The sequence below is a fragment of the Periplaneta americana genome, chromosome 12 (assembly GCF_040183065.1).
Source record: "Periplaneta americana isolate PAMFEO1 chromosome 12, P.americana_PAMFEO1_priV1, whole genome shotgun sequence".
NCBI classification, from domain to species: Eukaryota; Metazoa; Arthropoda; class Insecta; order Blattodea; family Blattidae; genus Periplaneta; species Periplaneta americana.
In genome coordinates, this window is record NC_091128.1 from 134,092,171 (window position 1) to 134,111,417 (window position 19,247).

At 36.2% G+C, this 19,247-nt stretch overlaps 1 protein-coding gene across 2 annotated transcripts in view; it reads right to left on the bottom strand.

The window, feature by feature from the left end:
• Nucleotides 1–19,247, bottom strand: part of LOC138710903 (alpha-tocopherol transfer protein-like) — an 86,403-nt gene that overhangs the window by 42,456 nt on the left and 24,700 nt on the right. For both annotated transcript variants that reach the window (XM_069842096.1, XM_069842095.1), the window contains 2 exons: nucleotides 13,986–14,077; nucleotides 12,115–12,265 (listed from right to left, as the gene is read on the bottom strand). In XM_069842096.1, coding sequence (XP_069698197.1) covers nucleotides 12,115–12,265; nucleotides 13,986–14,077 — 243 coding nt within the window. The remainder of the gene's footprint in view (nucleotides 1–12,114; nucleotides 12,266–13,985; nucleotides 14,078–19,247) is intronic.

The window sequence follows — 19,247 nt, forward strand, 5'->3', positions numbered from 1 at the left end:
AAAGCACAGATGACAGTTTCAACTGAGGAAGAAGGACAAGAATCGCATGTAATTTAGAATTCAATGTGTACCATACAAAAATATTTTTTCAAGATTTATGTAAAATGATGGTATGTGTAAATATACCAATAAATAACGTTGAAAATACACACTTTAAAAACTTCATGCGAAAATACGTGAAAAGGGAATTCCCTAATTAATCAACTTCAACTAGTCAACGGAAATACTATATACCGAAATGCTATTATGATGTTATATCTCGCATACGACTAAGTATAGGAGATAGTAAAATATCGATTTCCATCTATGAAAGCACAGACGCCGCTGGACGATTTGTTGCAACGTCGTTACGGCACCAGACGAACCCAATAAAACTTTATTAACCTCTGAAATTCGTGAGAAAGTGGATCATTTAAATATAATCGAAGTTTTTCAAACGCCTATGCCACTCTTATGGATAGAAAAAAAAACAAAACAAAAAATGATAATGTAGTTACTTTCATCACGGATGCTACATGTCAAAAGCAGATAAGGAACTTCAGCTACTTCAGCCTAAAGTTATCCTAGTCCATGGGCTACATCGAATAGCCGAAGAAGTTCGCTCCTGCTACAGTGTGAACAGTTTCATATCGAATGTCAAAGAAATTTTTTAAGGCACCATGTCGGGTTACTACATTCAGTGAAATACCTCCTGGAGCCCCTCTACCGCCGCAACCCGTTGTAACGAGATGGTGGACATGGCTGGATGCTGCAGTCTATTTTGCTACACATTATAAAAGGGTTGAAGAAGTAATCAAAACGTATGGTTGTGTTACTGCAACAGACTTGACAATCCAGTAATGATGACATGACCTGAGCTCCAGTTTATTCGTCATGTGAGTATACACCTTATTCTCTGTTGTTTACTCTATAGAACAGCGTACAGAGTCTGTACACTGACCTTTCCGGCTGTCTCTACTTGCTATGCTATAGTTTGGGTGCACGTAACTTAACGACAAACGTCCTAGATGTCTCAACTTTAGTAATTAGTGATAATACGGTGGTAATTTCGCGAGCTAAATCCAAGGATTCCCTTTGGGATTACCTGACATTTTCTTCACAGTTGGAGAAATTCTCGGAAGAAATCTAACTAGATAAGGCCCAAGTGGGATTCGAACCCACGTCTCGGAGCATGATTCCCGCTCGTTAACTCCTAGATCGCCACGATGGTTTCCCGAATGGAGTGGGGGTTGGAGATAGTTACGAAGAAATCCCGTCCTGTCCATCTCCCTACATAGAGTAGGCTCATAAAAACTGATAATTATAGTAGCTACATTGTCAGTATGATGGTTATAGTATTTTGTCAGGGAAACGAACTTGTTCTGATTTCACGTTGTGTATTCTGCCGCCTCTCTCTCTAGTGCAAGTTGAAAGAAGAATAGCCTGAAATGAGCAATTGTGGTAAACCTCATTATGTGTACAAAAAACTTGCACACAATTTTGTTTTATTGTACATTGGGAATGCTCCACACTTTCTCTATTCCTTGAACTGACTGAATAAATAATTTCCTACAATGAAACAGTCAACTAATTTTTTTTATTCTATGATTCTCTTTGAATAGTATTCTGAGACAGTACGATCATGACCTAGTAAGATGAAAGAGCAATGATAAATTAAGAATACAGGAGGACACAGAGTGCTCTGCGAAAATCAACTCAAAAGACGCTTTTTTCTTTCACAAATCTCCGAGCATCAGATTTCAGTCGCATGTTCGAGAAGAGGTCAACTAACTTCCCTGGTTACGTCTGGCTGAATTGTAAATGAGGCAACACATATTTGCTACCTTAATTCAATTTATGGCGTGTTAACTGGCTTTATTATTTCCTTCAATCTGCTACTGGGGATAGGCCGGGTCATAACTAGAGCCCAGATGTTATGTTATTACTGTACATATTTTAATGCGACATATTTATGCATGAATAAAAGGCACATATTGACGAGATAGCCCTACACAAGTAGAAATGCTGTCCATAAAGTTTATTTTACTTTTTTCTACATATTTGATATGATATTACACATTTCACACCAAACTACATAATTTCACATATTTTAACATTATTGTAGAATATAATAACAATTTATTAATAATAATAATAATAATAATAATAATAATAATAATAATAGCAATAATAATAAGAGTAATAATCATTTCCAAATTTTATAACCTTATTCCTTTGCTGTGGTCGTGCTGTTTTTTACGGTGATGGGCTGTTAGCCCTTCGCCCAACCCCCAAGCTGGAGAACCATCCCTTATCGGCTGTCCACGACTGCGGAAATTCTACTTGAAGCAAGTAAAGAGATAGGGTTGGAATAAATCCCGAAAAGACTAAGTATATGATTATGTCTCATGATCAGAATATTGTACGAAATGGAACTATAAAAGTTGGAGATTTATCCTTCGAAGAGGTGGAAAAATTCAAATATCTTGGAGCAACAGTAACAAATATAAATGACACTCGGGAGGAAATTAAACGCAGAATAAATATGGGAAATGCCTGTTATTATTCGGTTGAGAAGCTTTTGTCATCTAGTCCGCTGTCAAAAAATCTGAAAGTTAGAATTTATAAAACAGTTATATTACCTGTTGTTCTGCATGGTTGTGAAACTTGGACTCTCACTTTGAGAGAGGAACAGAGATTGAGGGTTTTTGAGAATAAGGTTCTTAGGAAAACATTTGGGGCTAAAAGGGATGAAGTTATAGGAGAATGGAGAAAGTTACACAACGCAGAGCTGCACACATTGTATCCTTCACCTGACATAATTAGGAACATTAAATCCAGACGTTTGAGATGGGCAGGGCATGTAGCACGTATGGGCGAATCCAGAAATGCATATAGAGTGTTAGTTGGGAGGCCAGAGGGGAAAAGACCTTTGAGGAGGCCGAGAAGTAAATGGGAAGATAATATTAAAATAGATTTGAGAGAGGTGGGATATGGTGATAGAGACTGGATTGGTCTTGCTCAGGATAGGGATCAATGGCGGGCTTATGTGAGGGCGGCAATGAACCTCTGGGTTCCTTAAAATCCAGTAAGTAAGTAAGTAAGTAATAATCATTTCTCGCTTTATTTTGCGCTTATATTGAATTATCCAATACCATAGCCACTGTTGTAAAATATATCGCCCTACAATATCGCTAACTTTTCAACAAAAAGTAGCTAAATCTAAATCCAAAGTTTGTTTTAAAAATCCCCAGAAATTTCGCTAAAAATTATAATAAATATTACTAAATAAAAATAAGAAAAACATACATGTGCGGAGAAAGATATAATTTCCTCGTAGTCACATTCTTTTCCGGAGTCTGGTTGTGTTATTGACGGCTGTGATGTTGAGGTGGAAGATGTGGGAACAGCTGATTGTGAATACACTGCACTTGATCCAATCATTGACACTACACTTCCTGGTAAATTGTAACACGTTTTAAATATATATTAAATATATTAAAACCAGCAAAAACTACAGTCTTATTTTCTGCACACGAACTGTCGACAGAAAATTCCAAAACTCAGTTGCCTCGGGTTGGTTCGGAGTGAAAAATCTCCGCGTTGCGAGGAAGAACCAAGATTACATTAGCTGCAGCTCGCGACTGGTCACGTGACAATCAAAGTTGCACCGTTTATAGTGTTGGAGCAGTAGCATTGAGAGACAGACCTAACTCGTGGGAATCATTGAATTAGCATCTTTCAACCCTGATCACTGATAACAAATAAAAATCTTCAAAGAATATAATTTATTTATTTATTCTGCTAATAATTAATTGTAACATAAAATATAATATAAACAGAAAAACTTTAGCTCGTTTCTGAAAGAGTAGAACTCGTGACTTCGAATTTGAACATTCTCCATCACCAATGGACGAACAACCCAAGAAGCACATATGAATGACTTTGTTCTTGGAAAATTTCAAGTTAATGAGAAAAATTTATTTTATGTTAGAAAGGTGCTCTCTCGTAGCACTAAGAATTGCAATGATTCATTTCCAAGGAGAAGTGCTAAAATAGGGAACAGTTTCATTTTTCCAGAAGTGCCAGATGAAGCAATGGTTAATAAAACTGAAATTACAATCATTTTGCCAAAGCCACCAACTTCTGGTCAGACAAAACGGCAGTATCGAGTTTGCTGGTAAAATTCAATTACTCCCTCACACAAACTGACTATGTAGCATATATATATATATATATATATATATATATATATATATATACTCATCTCATGTTTGTAGAAGTAATATATATGTCACTTCTTTGATATCATAATTATATTAATCCATCATAAAATAGTGTCTCATTGTGGAACTGCCATTGTCTCAAGGTGGAACACCATGGTCCACTACGAGACATTTTGCCACTTTGTACAAATCAGCTTGTAATCTGAAAATCATTATCATTAGCACAAATTTTTAAGATTAATTATAAAATTTAATAATGACCAAACATTGTTCACAGATAAATGTCAATATCCACTGCAAACATTAATGTAAAAAAATTTAACAAATTTTCTGTCTCAAGGTGGACCACTCTCCCCTACATGTCTATGCAAATGACTCTACTACAAGAATAAGGTAAGGTCATCGTGTATGAAAGTGCATGTCTGCAAATTACACGATGCAAGCTGATTTTTAGTACACTTTTTTATAAAGAAAGTATGTAGGATAACTCAGACTTGGTTTAAAACTCGTTTGATTGGATTGTATGCGGTTTGCCTTAAGTCTATTTTATACGAAACCAGTCTAATAAACCTTGACTCTGCAAGTTTTTTTAAGTTTTACTCTCTTATACATAAAGCTGTCTTTGCTCCATGCTAAAATCGAGTCGTCTATAATCACAATCATCGTCATCATCATACAGAAATAGAATTTATTTGAATTTTACAGCCATTAACATAATTTCTATTTACTCCAACTCTCAAGTTACGGTTTACAGAATCTAAGAATGTTATATGGCCTATAAAACATAATTTCATAACTTAGTATCTAAATCCCTTCATAAATCATTTTTCAGCACTTATGTTGTGTAGAGGTCAGCATACTGGTCTCTTACGCAGAGGGCCCGAGTTCGATTCCCGATCGGGTTGGATTTCCTGGTTGAGGTTTTTCAGGTTTTCCCTCAACCGTAAGGCAAATCCCAGGATTCGGGCCACAACATCCCTGAACATCACCGACTTCATTCATCACCAAAATCAAATTCATAACAAATCAGTAATAATTATATATATACAGACGCCATCTAGTTCACAACAATAGAACCAGTCTCAACAATAGTACACAGGACTCCGGATTTCATCCAACAGATTAAAGGTAGGCGCTCACTTACCGGAAAAAATTCGTTCTTTGCGTTCGGATTTTTGTTATAGTATTGCTCACTTGTCCGCATTTCCGAGTGAATAACCAAATTGTGTTATAGGCTGCCCGGAGACTGAAACCCTTGCCCACGTCCACGGTCAGTGTAACAGAGGTTTACTCCTCCGAAATGCCAGACACCATCAAGTTCGATCCTTAATTGCAAATGCTTTAAGAAAAAAGTCTTGGATAGTAGAAGAGGAAGTTTTTTGCCTTGCTACTAATGGCTCCTCTAGACGTATTGACATCATAGCGTATTCCCGGATTACCAAGAAAGGATATATTATTGATCCTACCATAAGGATTGAAATGGGGAGCAGCCAGCCGGAGGATGTCAATAAAGAAAAGATCAACATTTATCTGCCAACAGTTGATTACTTCCAAGCAAAATACCAGCTTGAAGACATTGAGGTGATTGGTCTTCTTATTGGAGTTCGTGGTGTGATTCCCAGGTTCTTTGAAAGCTTCAGGAAGACTTTTGAACTACCACAGACACTTACTGCTGACATCATAACTTCAGTTTTGAAACGCTCTTGCCAAATTCTGAGTCATCATATTCACTCTGTTTAATTTTTTTTTCTTCACTTTATAATTTATATGTTTATTTTAATTTTCCTTCTACAAAATTGATGTAAACATTTAATATTGTAAAATTCATGTAGGAGAGTATACTGAGTCCTTCTGGGCTACCTCCAATGGGAGGCAGTTGTTATTATTATTATTATTATTACTCGTATTATTATTAGGCCTATTATTATTATTACCGCTAGAGAGCATTATTTCATTTTATTGTTCAGAATTGAACCTGGAAAAAAAATGAATAGCTCTGTAACAAACTATAGAGGACATACCGGTACCTGGTTAATTTAGTATTTTCCCAATCTCACCCCATATTACATTGCTATAATTATAATTTCATAAATTATAACGCTCTTCATACTGTTGGACTTAATAAAATAAGCTTCTCGTCGTCCATTTCATTATACCTTCAATATTACCGCGAATGGAGGCCTTACAATCGATATATTTGCCATGACATTCCTTATTTCGATCTTGGACCGGAAATCCGTTTAGAATCTTCTGGCCAGAATTCTGGGCGGGAATCCGTCATGCCGACACAGGTGATACGGCCAAGTGAGCGATGGGAGAATACTAAAATGGATTTGAGGGAGTTTGAATATGATGGTAGAACTGGATTAATCTTGCTCAGGACAGGGACCGATGACGGGCTTATGTGAGGGCGGCAATGACCCTAAGGTTTCTTTAAAAGTCGTTTGTACGTAAGAAAGTAAAATACAAAATATGAAGAAAATTCGTTCAACAGCCTAGGAGAAAACGTTATCTAAGGACATCCGATTTTTGCGAATCTTTTTTTTTTTTTTTTTGCGCCCACAATTTCTGTTAATTGGGTCAAGAGAATTAAAATTTTAAAATTGTTTTAGGTCTAAAAGAGACTCGTTTTGTTAGTCTCTAACAGATAGTAAGACGGCAAGCCAAAACCGTTTTTTTTTCGGTACTAGGATGAAAACGTAAATTTCTGTAAATATCTCAAAATCCATTTCTTACAGCATCACAATATTTGTTATTTATACTTCGTGTAACGTTAAATTTAACTAAGTTATAATAACGAAAATAAATACAAAACTAAAATATTTTACTGAAAACATGTCGTCTCCAAAATCAGCTATGTGCATTTAAACAGGTTTTTCAGGAAAATGAAAAATACATAATCACTTTTAATTCCCTTGATTTTCAAAGCTACTTTAAGTATAATTTAATCATATTTCATGACAATGATTGAATTTATACCGAAAGTAGCTTTGAAAATCAAGGGAATTAAAAAGTGACACTGGCTTATTCTTTCTCCTGCAAAATCTCTTTAAAACACAATCATATCGGATTTTGGAGACACAGCGATGATGTAGGGTTTTTAGTCTGCTTTTCAACTTGTATTCTATTTAACCTTGGACGTCTGTCAATCTCACTTAATTTTTTCTCTTATGCTTCCCGGAGGGTGCATCGTAAATGAAAAGAAAGCAATATACAGTATGTACAGTATTGGCAAAAAAAACCGGACCGACCCTTGTAGCTGATTTCTGAGCACGATAGACTGGTAACTAAGACTTTCGTGGTTCGAATCCTGCCTGGGAAGGAAACTTTTTTTTTTGTTCCTTATTCAAATTTATTCCCAACATTTCGATTTCAGCGATATTTTACTACTTAACTTATTATTCCCAGTACATGAGTTTTACTAGCTTATTTTCTAATGGCTTTCGAAATGGGCTACGTCAGCATTCTAAACTAAATAGATTACTCGCTCGCTATCTTGTGAAAGCGGGCGTGGCATGCGCAGTGGCTCATTTCGGGGACTGATTATTCCGTCGGTCCGGTTTTTTTTTTTTTTTTTGCCACTATTGCACGTACTCGTACATGTAGCTTATAAACGAGTAAGTGATATAAAAGCTGTGACCTATCTCCCTCATTTTTCATCATACATATTTTAAAAAATCATTAAAGATTGGAAACAACGTGTCATGGTTCAATTTCTATCAGTCGAAATTAACAGTTTGACAGTCTACTCTTTGCTGATGATTTAGCCCTAGTTGCATGCAATGAAGATGAGCTTCAGTATTCAGTGCATAATCGAAATATGATCAGAGCAAAATACAACATAGAAATCAATTTTGAGAAAACAAAAGTCATGTCATTTCATGGGAAATACCCGATTGCAAGCAAAATTTGCTTAAACGACAAATTAATATAAAGAGTAAATGAGTTTACGTATCTTTGCTATAATTTAACGTTTTTTGGTAAAACAGATATAACTTCTAAAATTTGCAAATACAATACAACAATGGGAATAATCAACAAAATTATGAAGTCTTACCTAGCACAGCGACACACAAGAAAACGTTTGTATAAAACTTTATCTAGACCTGTACTATGTTACAGAAGTGAAGCATGGACAACGATAAGTACGGATATCAGCAGAATAACGGCCCGTGAAATGAAATTTATGAGAGCAACACTAGGATATAGTCGCTTGGACCGCAAAAGAAATGAGGATATCATGCAAGACCTCCCATTACAACCAGTCTCACAGTTTATAAACAAGTATCAACTTACTTACTTACTTGCTTGCTTTTAAGGAACCCGGAGGTTCATTGCCGCCCTCACATAAGCCCGCCATTGGTCCCTATCCTGAGCAAGACCAATCCAGTCTCTATCATCATATTCCACCTCCCTCAAACCGATTTAATATTATCTTCCCAGCTACGTCTCGGCCTCCCCAAAGGTCTTTTTCCCTCCGGCCTCCCAACCAATACTCTTTATGCATTTCTGGATTCGCCCATATATGCTACATGCCCTGCCCATCTCAAACGTCTGGATTTAATGTTCCTAATTATGTCAGGTGAAGAATACAATGCGTGCAGTTCTTTGTTGTGTAACTTTCTCCATTCTCCTGTAACTTCATCCCTCTTAGCCCCAAATATTTTCTTAAGCACCTTCTTCTCAAACACCTTTAACCTATGTTCCTCTCTCAAAGTGAGAGTCCAAGTTTCACAACCATAAACAACAACTGCGAATATAACTGTTTTATAAATTCTAACTTTCAGATTTTTTTGGCAGCAGACTGGATGATAAAAGCTTCTCAACAGAATAATAACAGGCATTTCCCATATTTTTCTGTGTTTAATTTCTTCCCGAGTATCATTTATATTTGTTACTGTTGCTCCCAGGTATTTGAATTTTTCCACCTCTTCAAAGGATAAATTTCCAATTTTTGTATTTCCATTTCGTACAATATTCTCGTCACGAAACACAATCATATACTTTGTCTTAGCTTTGGTCGTGCCAGAGAATCAGTCCCATTCCGAGGCTTATTTTGAGTTTTCGTAACAAGTTGTTTTTTACGGTGATGGGTTGTTAGCCCTTCGCCCAACCCCCAAGTTGGAGGACCATCCCTCATTGGCTGACCGCGACTGCTTATTCAATATATTCACAGCTATCCTCCATATCTGGAGGCAGTCTCCTCGATCCGCAAACTGAGGACGCGCCATGCCGTGGTGATAAACAAGTATCAACTGCAGTGAAAAACCATGTCCAACGAATGAATCGGAAGAGACTTCCAAAAGCCATGCTTCAATATCGTCCCCAAGGGAAGAGATCTTTACTTATTTACTTACAAATGGCTTTTAAGGAACCCGAAGGTTCATTGCCGCCCTCACATAAGCCCGCCATTGGTCCCTATCATGTGCAAGATTAATCCAGTCTCTATCATCATATCCTACCTCCCTCAAATCCATTTTAATATTATCCTCCCATCTACGTCTCGGCCTCCCCAAAGGTCTTTTCCCCTCCGGTCTCCCAACTAGCACTCTATATGCATTTCTGGATTCGCCCATACGTACTACATGCCCTGCCCATCTCAAACATCTGCATTTAATGTTCCTAATTATGTCAGGTGAGGAATACAATGCGTGCAGTTCTGCGTTGTGTAACTTTCTCCATTCTCCTGTAACTTCATCCCGCTTAGCCCCAAATATTTTCCTAAGCACCTTATTCTCAAACACCCTTAACCTATGTTCCTCTTTCAGAGTGAGAGTCCAAGTTTCACAACCATACAGAATAACCGGTAATATAACTGTTTTATAAATTCTAACTTTCAGATTTTTTGACAGCAGACTAGATGATAAAAGCTTCTCAACCGAATAATAACAGGCATTTCCCATATTTATTCTGCATTTAATTTCCTCCCGAGTGTCATTTATATTTGTTACTGTTGCTCCAAGATATTTGAATTTTTCCAACCCGTCGAAGGATAAATATCCAATTTTTATATTTCCATTTCGTACAATATTCTGGTCACGAGACATATTCATATACTTTGTCTTTTCGGGATTTACTTCCAAACCGATCGCTTTATTAGCTTCAACTAGAATTTTCGTGTTTTCCCTAATCGTTTGTGGATTTTCCCCTAACATATTCACGTCATCCGCATAGACAAGAAGCTGATGTAACCCGTTCAATTCCAAATCCTGCCTGTTATCCTGAACTTTCCTAATGGCATATTCTAAAGCGAAATTAAAAAGTAAAGGTGATAGTGCATCTCCCTGCTTTAGCCCGCAGTGAATTGGAAAAGCATCAGATAGAAACTGACCTATACGGACTCTGCTGTATGTTTCACTGAGACAAATTTTAATTAATCGAACTAGTTTCTTGAGAATACCAAATTCAATAAGAATATCATATAATACTTCCCTCTTAACCGAGTCATATGCCTTTTTGAAATCTATGAATAACTGATGTACTGTACCCTTATACTGCCATTTTTTCTCCATTATCTGTCGAATACAAAAAATCTGATCAGTAGTCGACCTATTATGCCTAAAACCGCACTGATGATCCCCAATAATTTCATCTACGTACGGAGGTAATCTTCTCAAAAAAATATTGGACAACATTTTGTACGACGTCAACAAAAGTGATATTCCTCGAAAGTTACCACAGTTGGTTTTGTCCCCCTTCTTAAAAATAGGTACAATTATTGACTCCTTCCATTGTTCTGGTACAATTTCCTTTTCCCAAATAGCAACTACAAGGTTATAAATTTCGCTATATAATGCACTTCCACCCTCTTGTATTAATTCTGCTGGAATTTAATCGATACCTGGAGACTTGTACTTTTTCAGATTTTCTATCGCAATTTCGATTTCTGAAAGCGTGGGTTCGGGTATAAATGGCTCAGCAGTTTGTATTTCAATTTCGTCCCGATCATTTCTATTTGGCCTATGTACATTTAGTAGTTGCGCAAAATAGTTTTTCCATCTGTTTAGGACTGATGGAGAGTCTGCAAGCAAGTCACCATTCTCATCCTTGATCACGTTTACCCTTGGCTGATATCCGTTCTTAAATTCCTTTACACCCTTATATAAATCTCTAATGTTTTTATTCTTACTATTTCTTTCTACCTCATTCAGTTTTTCCTTCAAGTAACCTCTCTTTTTATTCCTAAGTGTACGACTTGCTTCCCGTCTTTCATTGAAATAATTCTCTCTCTTCTCAACTGGATCCTGTAAGAATTTCAATTTTGCCTGTTTCCTTCTTTCTACTGCAATGCAACAATCTTCATCAAACCACGGTTTCTTTTTCTTAGTTTCATAATAACCTATGCTCTGCTCAGCTGCAATTTTGATACTATCTCTGATATTTTCCCACACGCTGTTAACATCTAATTATTTCTCAACTTCGTCGGAACTTTCTAAAGTGGCAAATCTATTCGAAATTTCGACCTGATAATTTTGCTTAGTTTCCTCGTCCGAAGAGATCTTTAGGCTGTCTAAAAAGAGGTGGACCGAAAATGACTCACTGAGACCGTAACAGGTCTTGGGCCTTATACTTGTTTGGATTATGATAATGATGATGATGATGATGATGATGATGATGATGACGATGACGATGACAATGACGATGACGATGATAAGCGATATAATTTATCGTCACTATCCTCAAAGAGTTTGAGTGCATAACTGGCAATTTCTTTACACCGTATAATCAAGATTGTTCACTCTCTTAACCTCTACTCACCTCGAAAGCATGGCGCCGGTATCTTTGTTTACAAACGCGAGTTTTATAGAACTTTCACAAAGTGAGAGAGAAATTAAATCTAACCGCGTACCACACTGTACGTGCTCATCGCATTGACCACTGGTGTGAAACTTTCCACTGGTTGACTCACCTGTCTTCACGATGAACACCCGCCTTCCTTTACTGTCCCTCTCCTTGAGAATCGCATGGATGTTGAGACCCAGTTCTGTCTCGTATTCAGAAGGCGGCTTGGTGCAGAACCAGTCTTTGTTCCTAGCTCGAAATCTATACACCTTCTTCAGCTGTAAGATTCAAACACATCATTCCAAACTAATTATACAAAACAAAAAAATTGGGATATATATGCATGAATATATTATACATGTACGGTATAAACTTAATACATGTATATATTATACAGGCTCAATCCTAAGTAATAATAATAATAATAATAATAATAATAATAATAATAATAATAATAATAATAATAATAATAATAAAAGCCGTAAATCCCCAGTGGGGCAAGGCCTCCTGCTTGGGCAGGGTGGCTCAAGTCTTGACCATCAGAAGAGCCGACCTGATGGTCTATTTACATTCCTAGTTCTTTGACCACAATTTAACTAGCACTGGTTGTTGCTCCCGCTCAAAGTTGGTTGACTGCGTCCTTCCACCGTGTTCTTTGGCGTCCTATTCTGGTCCACAGTCCTCCTAGATTCAACTTGAAGTCGTCCCCCCATCTGGTTCTCGGTCGTCCACGGTTTATCCAGCCAATTCTTGGATCCCATAGTGTCGCCGTGTGTGCCCATCTGGTAGGATGCATTCGTGTCCTCCCCAGCGCCATTTCATCCTATTAGCGAGTGTCACCACGTCCTTTACGCCGCTTCGTCGCCGTACTTCTTCGTTCCTGATTCTGTTCTTCAGGCTTATTCCGAGTACGTAATGTCATTAATTTCAGAAGGTTATTCTTCGAGATATTTCAAACAAGAAAGTTTAATACAATTTTACCTGTTTTAGCTTCGACATAAAAATTGGTTTATATGAAACATTTGATAGCGTGTTTTGGGAAAGCCATTGCTTTAATTCCCAATATGCCCAATCAGTTTAAGAGAGAAAATTTCAAGCATAATTAACAACAGGTCTCTAACAGAAACAACAACAGCCAAATTTCTTGGCTTACAAATCTATAATATGTATGTTAAAGTGTAAAAATTATATTAAAGAAATTACTCTCAAACTAAATTCAACATGTTTTGCTATCAGATGTATGCAAGAGGTAGTAAATATCAATACCTTAAAAACAACATCCTTTGCATACTTCCATTCGGTAATGAGTTTTGAAATAAAATTCTGGGAAAATTCTACAGATAGTAACAGTATAGTCCTACTACAAACAAGAGTAATTAGAATAATAGCAGGTGCGAAATCTAGGAAATCGTGTAAGACAGGCCTGCAGAACTGTAGCTCTTGAGAGCGACTCCTTTCCTCCCCTTTCTTACCCCACCCACCTTTTCTACCTGTGCGCTGACGGCGTTTTAGTTACGCTCGGCTGCATCAACATTCATTCTCGGGGCGGAAGTCAATCATCCCCAATAGAAGTGGAGTGAGGCTGACGTCATAGTTCCCCTACTTTGCGAGTTCTGCAGGCCTGGTGTAAGACCATTTAAAAAACTACAAATTATGCCCATGACTTGTCAGTATATTTTTTCATTAATAAACTTTCTAGTATGCAATCGTGAAAACTTTGTTATAACTGAAGTAACTCAAACTGCTGATGTAGATATGCTGAATCGAGTATGGGTAGAAATAGGGGCACATGCTGAAGTGCACTAAATGTACAGAACATTAAAAAAAACCGCACTATTTTATGTCATGTTGTTTCAGAGTTATGATTAAATGTAATGGCAACGTAACTTCAGGGACACGATGTAGGCTGCTCGTATATCGACAACATCTCGTCTAAAACTATTGAAAATCACCTTAAAATTATAATCATAAGAAGGTATATTTAAATAAATACCTTACCCTATGGAAGGCCAGTCCAGGTTTGAAATCCGACCATCTCAGGTACCGAAGTATGAATTTGTCATCTGTCTTTACTTTCAGGTTCTCCTCTCCTGTGAAACAGCGAAATTCAACAAATGATCATTCTGTACCAAAACCCCAAAAAATAATAAAGTGAAGAAGCTTTCTTAAGGACGGAATCACAAGCATGTTTTTTCGTGTATGCTTTTGAGTACCGTGAATTGCATTTAAATACCGGTACGTAAGTCGATCTCAAATAAGCTGTATAGACATGTAATACCAAAGAGTAATAAAGGCACACCAAATGTTATATTTAATTTTATGCTCGACCATGCCGAAATGTAGTAATTATACACCTGGTAGCAGACCTTTAATGCATGTCACTAAAGTACACCTACTCATTAAAGGTCAGGTCTTTCAGCCAATGACGACTCAGGTTACAACTGTTCAGCCAATGACAGGTCAGCTTTCTACCGTTATAAAACCGCAAGTATCGATTATTCTCGGATATGCAATCGAAAGAGAATTAGCGAAAAGTCACGGAGGCTGGAAATCCAATACTGTCGCAGAAGGTTATGGATTTGTCCAGTAATAATATAAGGATCTTCTACTGGCCGTATGTTCTGTTACTATAAAAATTAGCGTTAATTGTAAATAATATTCAAATAAATTCAATTTGTCATCTCGTTTTTCAATGTCTAATTTAATTTCAATGTTATCTCTGTAGATTCTTATGGCCTAGCAAGGTCAATGTGAACCTCTGTTCCTCGGAAAAAATCAATACTTTCGCGTCTGCGCACATCTCAGAACATACGGGACATTGGCCAAGGTCAGATACAAAGAAAATTAATAATATCAAGTTAGAAATATGGTCGAGCATAAAAAGTCGTATGAAACTCGCCTATAATGGTAATTAAGAAGCTCGTATGAAAATTATAAAACTCGCTTGCGCTCGTTTCATAAATATCCATACTCGCTTCTTAATTACCTTCATTATAGGCTCGTTGCATAATGTACTATTATATATCTTAAAAACTCAGCAGAAGAAAAACAATTAAATTCAAATGAAAATCATTTTCCACATAATGAAAATTTTCAGAGGTTTCATTAACAGAATTTTTCCAATTCTCTATGGAAAATATGACTCATCAACGAAAAACTGTCATACAGATATTAAACTTACCCATTTATAGTTTCTCTCTGCGAAATCTATATATGGAAAGCAGTATTTCCAGGCATACGATAATATTATTATTATTGTTGATTCATTATCTTCCGTTTAATTCAATTTACAATTACACTCCTTATTTCAAATTACTCGAAAGAAGAAATAGGCTATAATCTCTCTATTCTTGGAAGAAACAGATATACCAGAGAAAATTAACAAATACACCAAAAGAACAGAAATTATTAATAGAATTATGAAGTCATCTCTCGTACATGAGTGTACCAGAATACACTTACACAATACATTTTAGCATAACTTATATTCAGTTATGGCAGCGAAGCGTAGACATTGAATAAATCTCATGAGAACAAAAATAATAGCTTTTGAAATGTGATTCATGCGCAGAACAGCAAAGGGATGTAATTTGCAAAAAATGAGTTCCAGTATAATCTCTAATGCTGTTTATACACACCAAGAGGCCGAAGACATGCGCGCAGACATGCATAACGCTGACGTAAAAATTTTACGTAAGGTCGTAAGAGACCTTATGGTCTAATGCAGGCCTGGAGAACACGTAAGTAGGGGAAATATGACGTCAACCTCACTCCACTTCTATTGGGGATGATGGACTTCATCGTAGAGTTGTTTACATTCTCTAGCCGTCAAAGGTCCATCAGTGGCGCCACGTAATTTTCAAAAGGATTGTAATAAATTCATTGTAGGCCTATTTATAATGCGTTATCTCGTTTCAAGGTTTACAATTATGCTAGATTTCCTGTCGGTAGTTTCTTTGAGATTTCTTTGCATCTAACCTCTTTTAGATTTTCGAAAACTTTCCTCCTATCATAACCTACGGAAATATAAATTTATAGCATGTAAGTAATGAACCTTGAAAGTCACTATTAATTTCAATTCAAAATGAACACAACAAGTGACGTCCTTAATTTTACAGTATATAAATAAATAATCAATATACAGTTCGTAATAATGAACTTACCTGAAAGTTTGTGCATTCCATAATTCTTAATATGGGCTTTGCTGAAATGTGGTTTAATATTGAAATTACGAGTAGAAATAAATTGGATGGGACACAGTAAACAAGCAATTCTTTCGTCTTCAACAACAAAATAATCATATTCCCATTTCCTTTGGAAATAGTATTTCTTCACGGGTTTAGATTTTGCCATGTTCCAGTTTTCTTTAAACTGCAGTACGCGTTTATTTATTTATTTATTTATTTATTTATGTATTTATGTATTTATGTATTTATGTATTTATGTATTTATGTATTTATGTATTTATTTATTTATTTGGCTGGAGTGCGTTACAATGTTCAATGACAGCATTAACATCCGGTCATATAGCTATCACTCACTTATCAACGTACAATTTATTTATCGTCCTATTACTAGTAAAACCAATTAAGACCAGTAATGCAAGTTTTGTAAAAACAGGAATTAAAACTTTATTAATCATAATAAATTCTTCAAATAAAGTAATCGGTTTGTTGCCTGCATGCAACATTTCGGACTTATTTCATTTTAATAGAATACAGAGCATGGAAAGACAAGTCGGGGACTGTACTTAACTTATTTTACACAAAAAGTGGACTTCATCGGCTTTAGTAGTAATAGGACGATATATACATTGGTAGACCTTCTTTCAATATATACACGCATACATTTTATTTCTCTCATTCATTTTTCTCTTACTTTCTAAAGCTATGTTACTAAGGATTTTATTATCTGTTCATTTGTAATTCTTGATAGCGTATTGTATACCTGCCACCGCGAGAATGAATGTTGATGCAGCCGAGCGTAACTAGAATGCCATGACCGCACTGGTAGAAAAGGTGGGTGGGGTAGAAGAGATACGAAGACAGTCGCTCTAAGGAGCTACAGTTCAGCAGATCTGGTCTAATGCTTGTCAGGAAAATGACTATTGGTAGTAGCAGCAGCAGCAGCAGTAGTAGTAGTAGTAGTAGTATTCTTCACCTAACATAATTAAATATAGATGTTTGAGATAGGCAGGGCATGTAACACGTATGCGTAAATCCAGAAATGCATATAGTGTTAGTCGGAAGACCTGAAGGAAAAAGATCTTTTGGGAGGCCGAGACGGAGATAATGTTTTTTTTTCTGTGTCTTTTGTATTTTATTGCGTGTGTATGTTTTTATTTATATACTGTATTACCTTTATATTTATTATTTGGATTATTTGGTGCAGCTTCAACAAGAAATTGAATTGTTTATACTGTGTGTGTGTGTGTTTGTGTGTGCGTGCGTGCGACACTGTGCGTGTCTGTTTTTCATATCTCCCTTTTATTTTATTTGTATTATTTTTGTGAAATTTGGTATAAAGTTAGATTAATTATAATAGTGGTAATCAATGATAACGGTAGTAATAATAATAACTGTTGTTTCACTATTTTATTATTAGTAGGTATTATTTTCGTTTTGAAGATTCAAACTGTGCATAGTTACAGCACGAATGGCCGTATGAGCTCGTGCGAAGGATCTTGTGTACATGAGTTTGTATAACTTATTATGCATCAATAAATGCACTTATCTATCTATCTATCTAGATGAGAGGATAATATTAAAATGGATTTGAGGGAGGTGGGATACGATGGTAGGAACTGGATTAATCTTGCTCAAGATAGGAACCGATGGCGGGTTTATGTGAGGTCGGCAATGAAGCTCCGGGTTCTCTAAAAGCCATCTGTAAGTATTATAATTATTTAAACTTATCTGTATTGATCCTAAGATTCTGAATATTATTTAGTTATAGTTATATTTATATTGTACCACAGGTAGCATATATACAGGGGCTATTATTTACTGCACACGCGCAGTGTGTTGTAAGCGTAAAGGCGTGTCTCCACTATTAAACATGTTAAATATAACATGCATATGGACATTTCAAGTCTCAATTGACTTAACCCTTTGAAGCATAGTGGTTACTCAGATGAACTACCGTTTTGTTTCTTTCTAAATTTTATAGCACAGATATTCCATCAAGGAACCACCTCTTGAGTATACATAGAGGTGCCATCTGTGTTTTGAAATTGTGTGCAGAGTTAAAATGTTGAAAAAAAATTGATTGAAGCTTTGGTATGATCCACGCTATGAAAAACATAAACAACATAAACAATTAATTTGTGCTTCAAAGGGTTAACATGTTAACCAAGTATGTTGAATTTAACACTTTTAACATGTTGGCGTGTTTTCCAGCAGAAATGGAAAACATGTCAAGTCAATTCACTTGCTTGTGCGGCGACGGTACAGTTCGGCAAAGTTCGTACAGTTTCCATGGCAACAACTATAAGTTCCGATTTTGTGGCGCGTATCTTGATCATTTTTATACTATCATTGTTCCTTGGTGTTGGCTGTAAGTTGTTCGAAATAATGGAGTGGACGAAAGAAAAGACATTAGAATAAAATTAATGCACTGACGGAAAGAGTTGTTTGTGGGACGTGTCTGCAAAAGAATACACGGGCAAAACTAAGAAGGCCGACTGTTTTAGAGAACTGGAATTGTTATTTAACTGTTCTCGAGAATACAATAGAGAGTTTTCGCACTCTCATCGTACGCTAAACGTTAATGTTATGTTGACGTCAGTAATGGTCGTATTTGGTGATGTATGTTAACGTTCGAAAAACTTCGGAAAGAATAATTATACGATATTGCCCACTCCTTTAACATCTATCATGTCGTAGGTCCTATGATAATCAGTCGCGCTGTAATTTTTTTAATTGAGATGAAATGGCTGCTCTTAAATTGTGTATTTCTTTGATGTAACAGGAAGTATTTTTGCAGCACTATATTAAAATCGTGTTTTGACATTCTCAGCAAGTTTTTGAATCCAGATCGATACTGTATTCAACTTTAAGCTCGTTTAGAATGTATCCTGCATAGTGTCTTTTACTAAGATATTGCCGCATCCACAATCTCATTTTCTTCCTTTTCAAAGCCTTGTAACAAGCAATAGAGGCAATTACAAAAGTCATATCATCATCTGAGTCCATTCTGCAAGGTTTGAAAATAAACACTATCTATATTAAAATCTCATAGACTGTTTATGGTGGACTACGC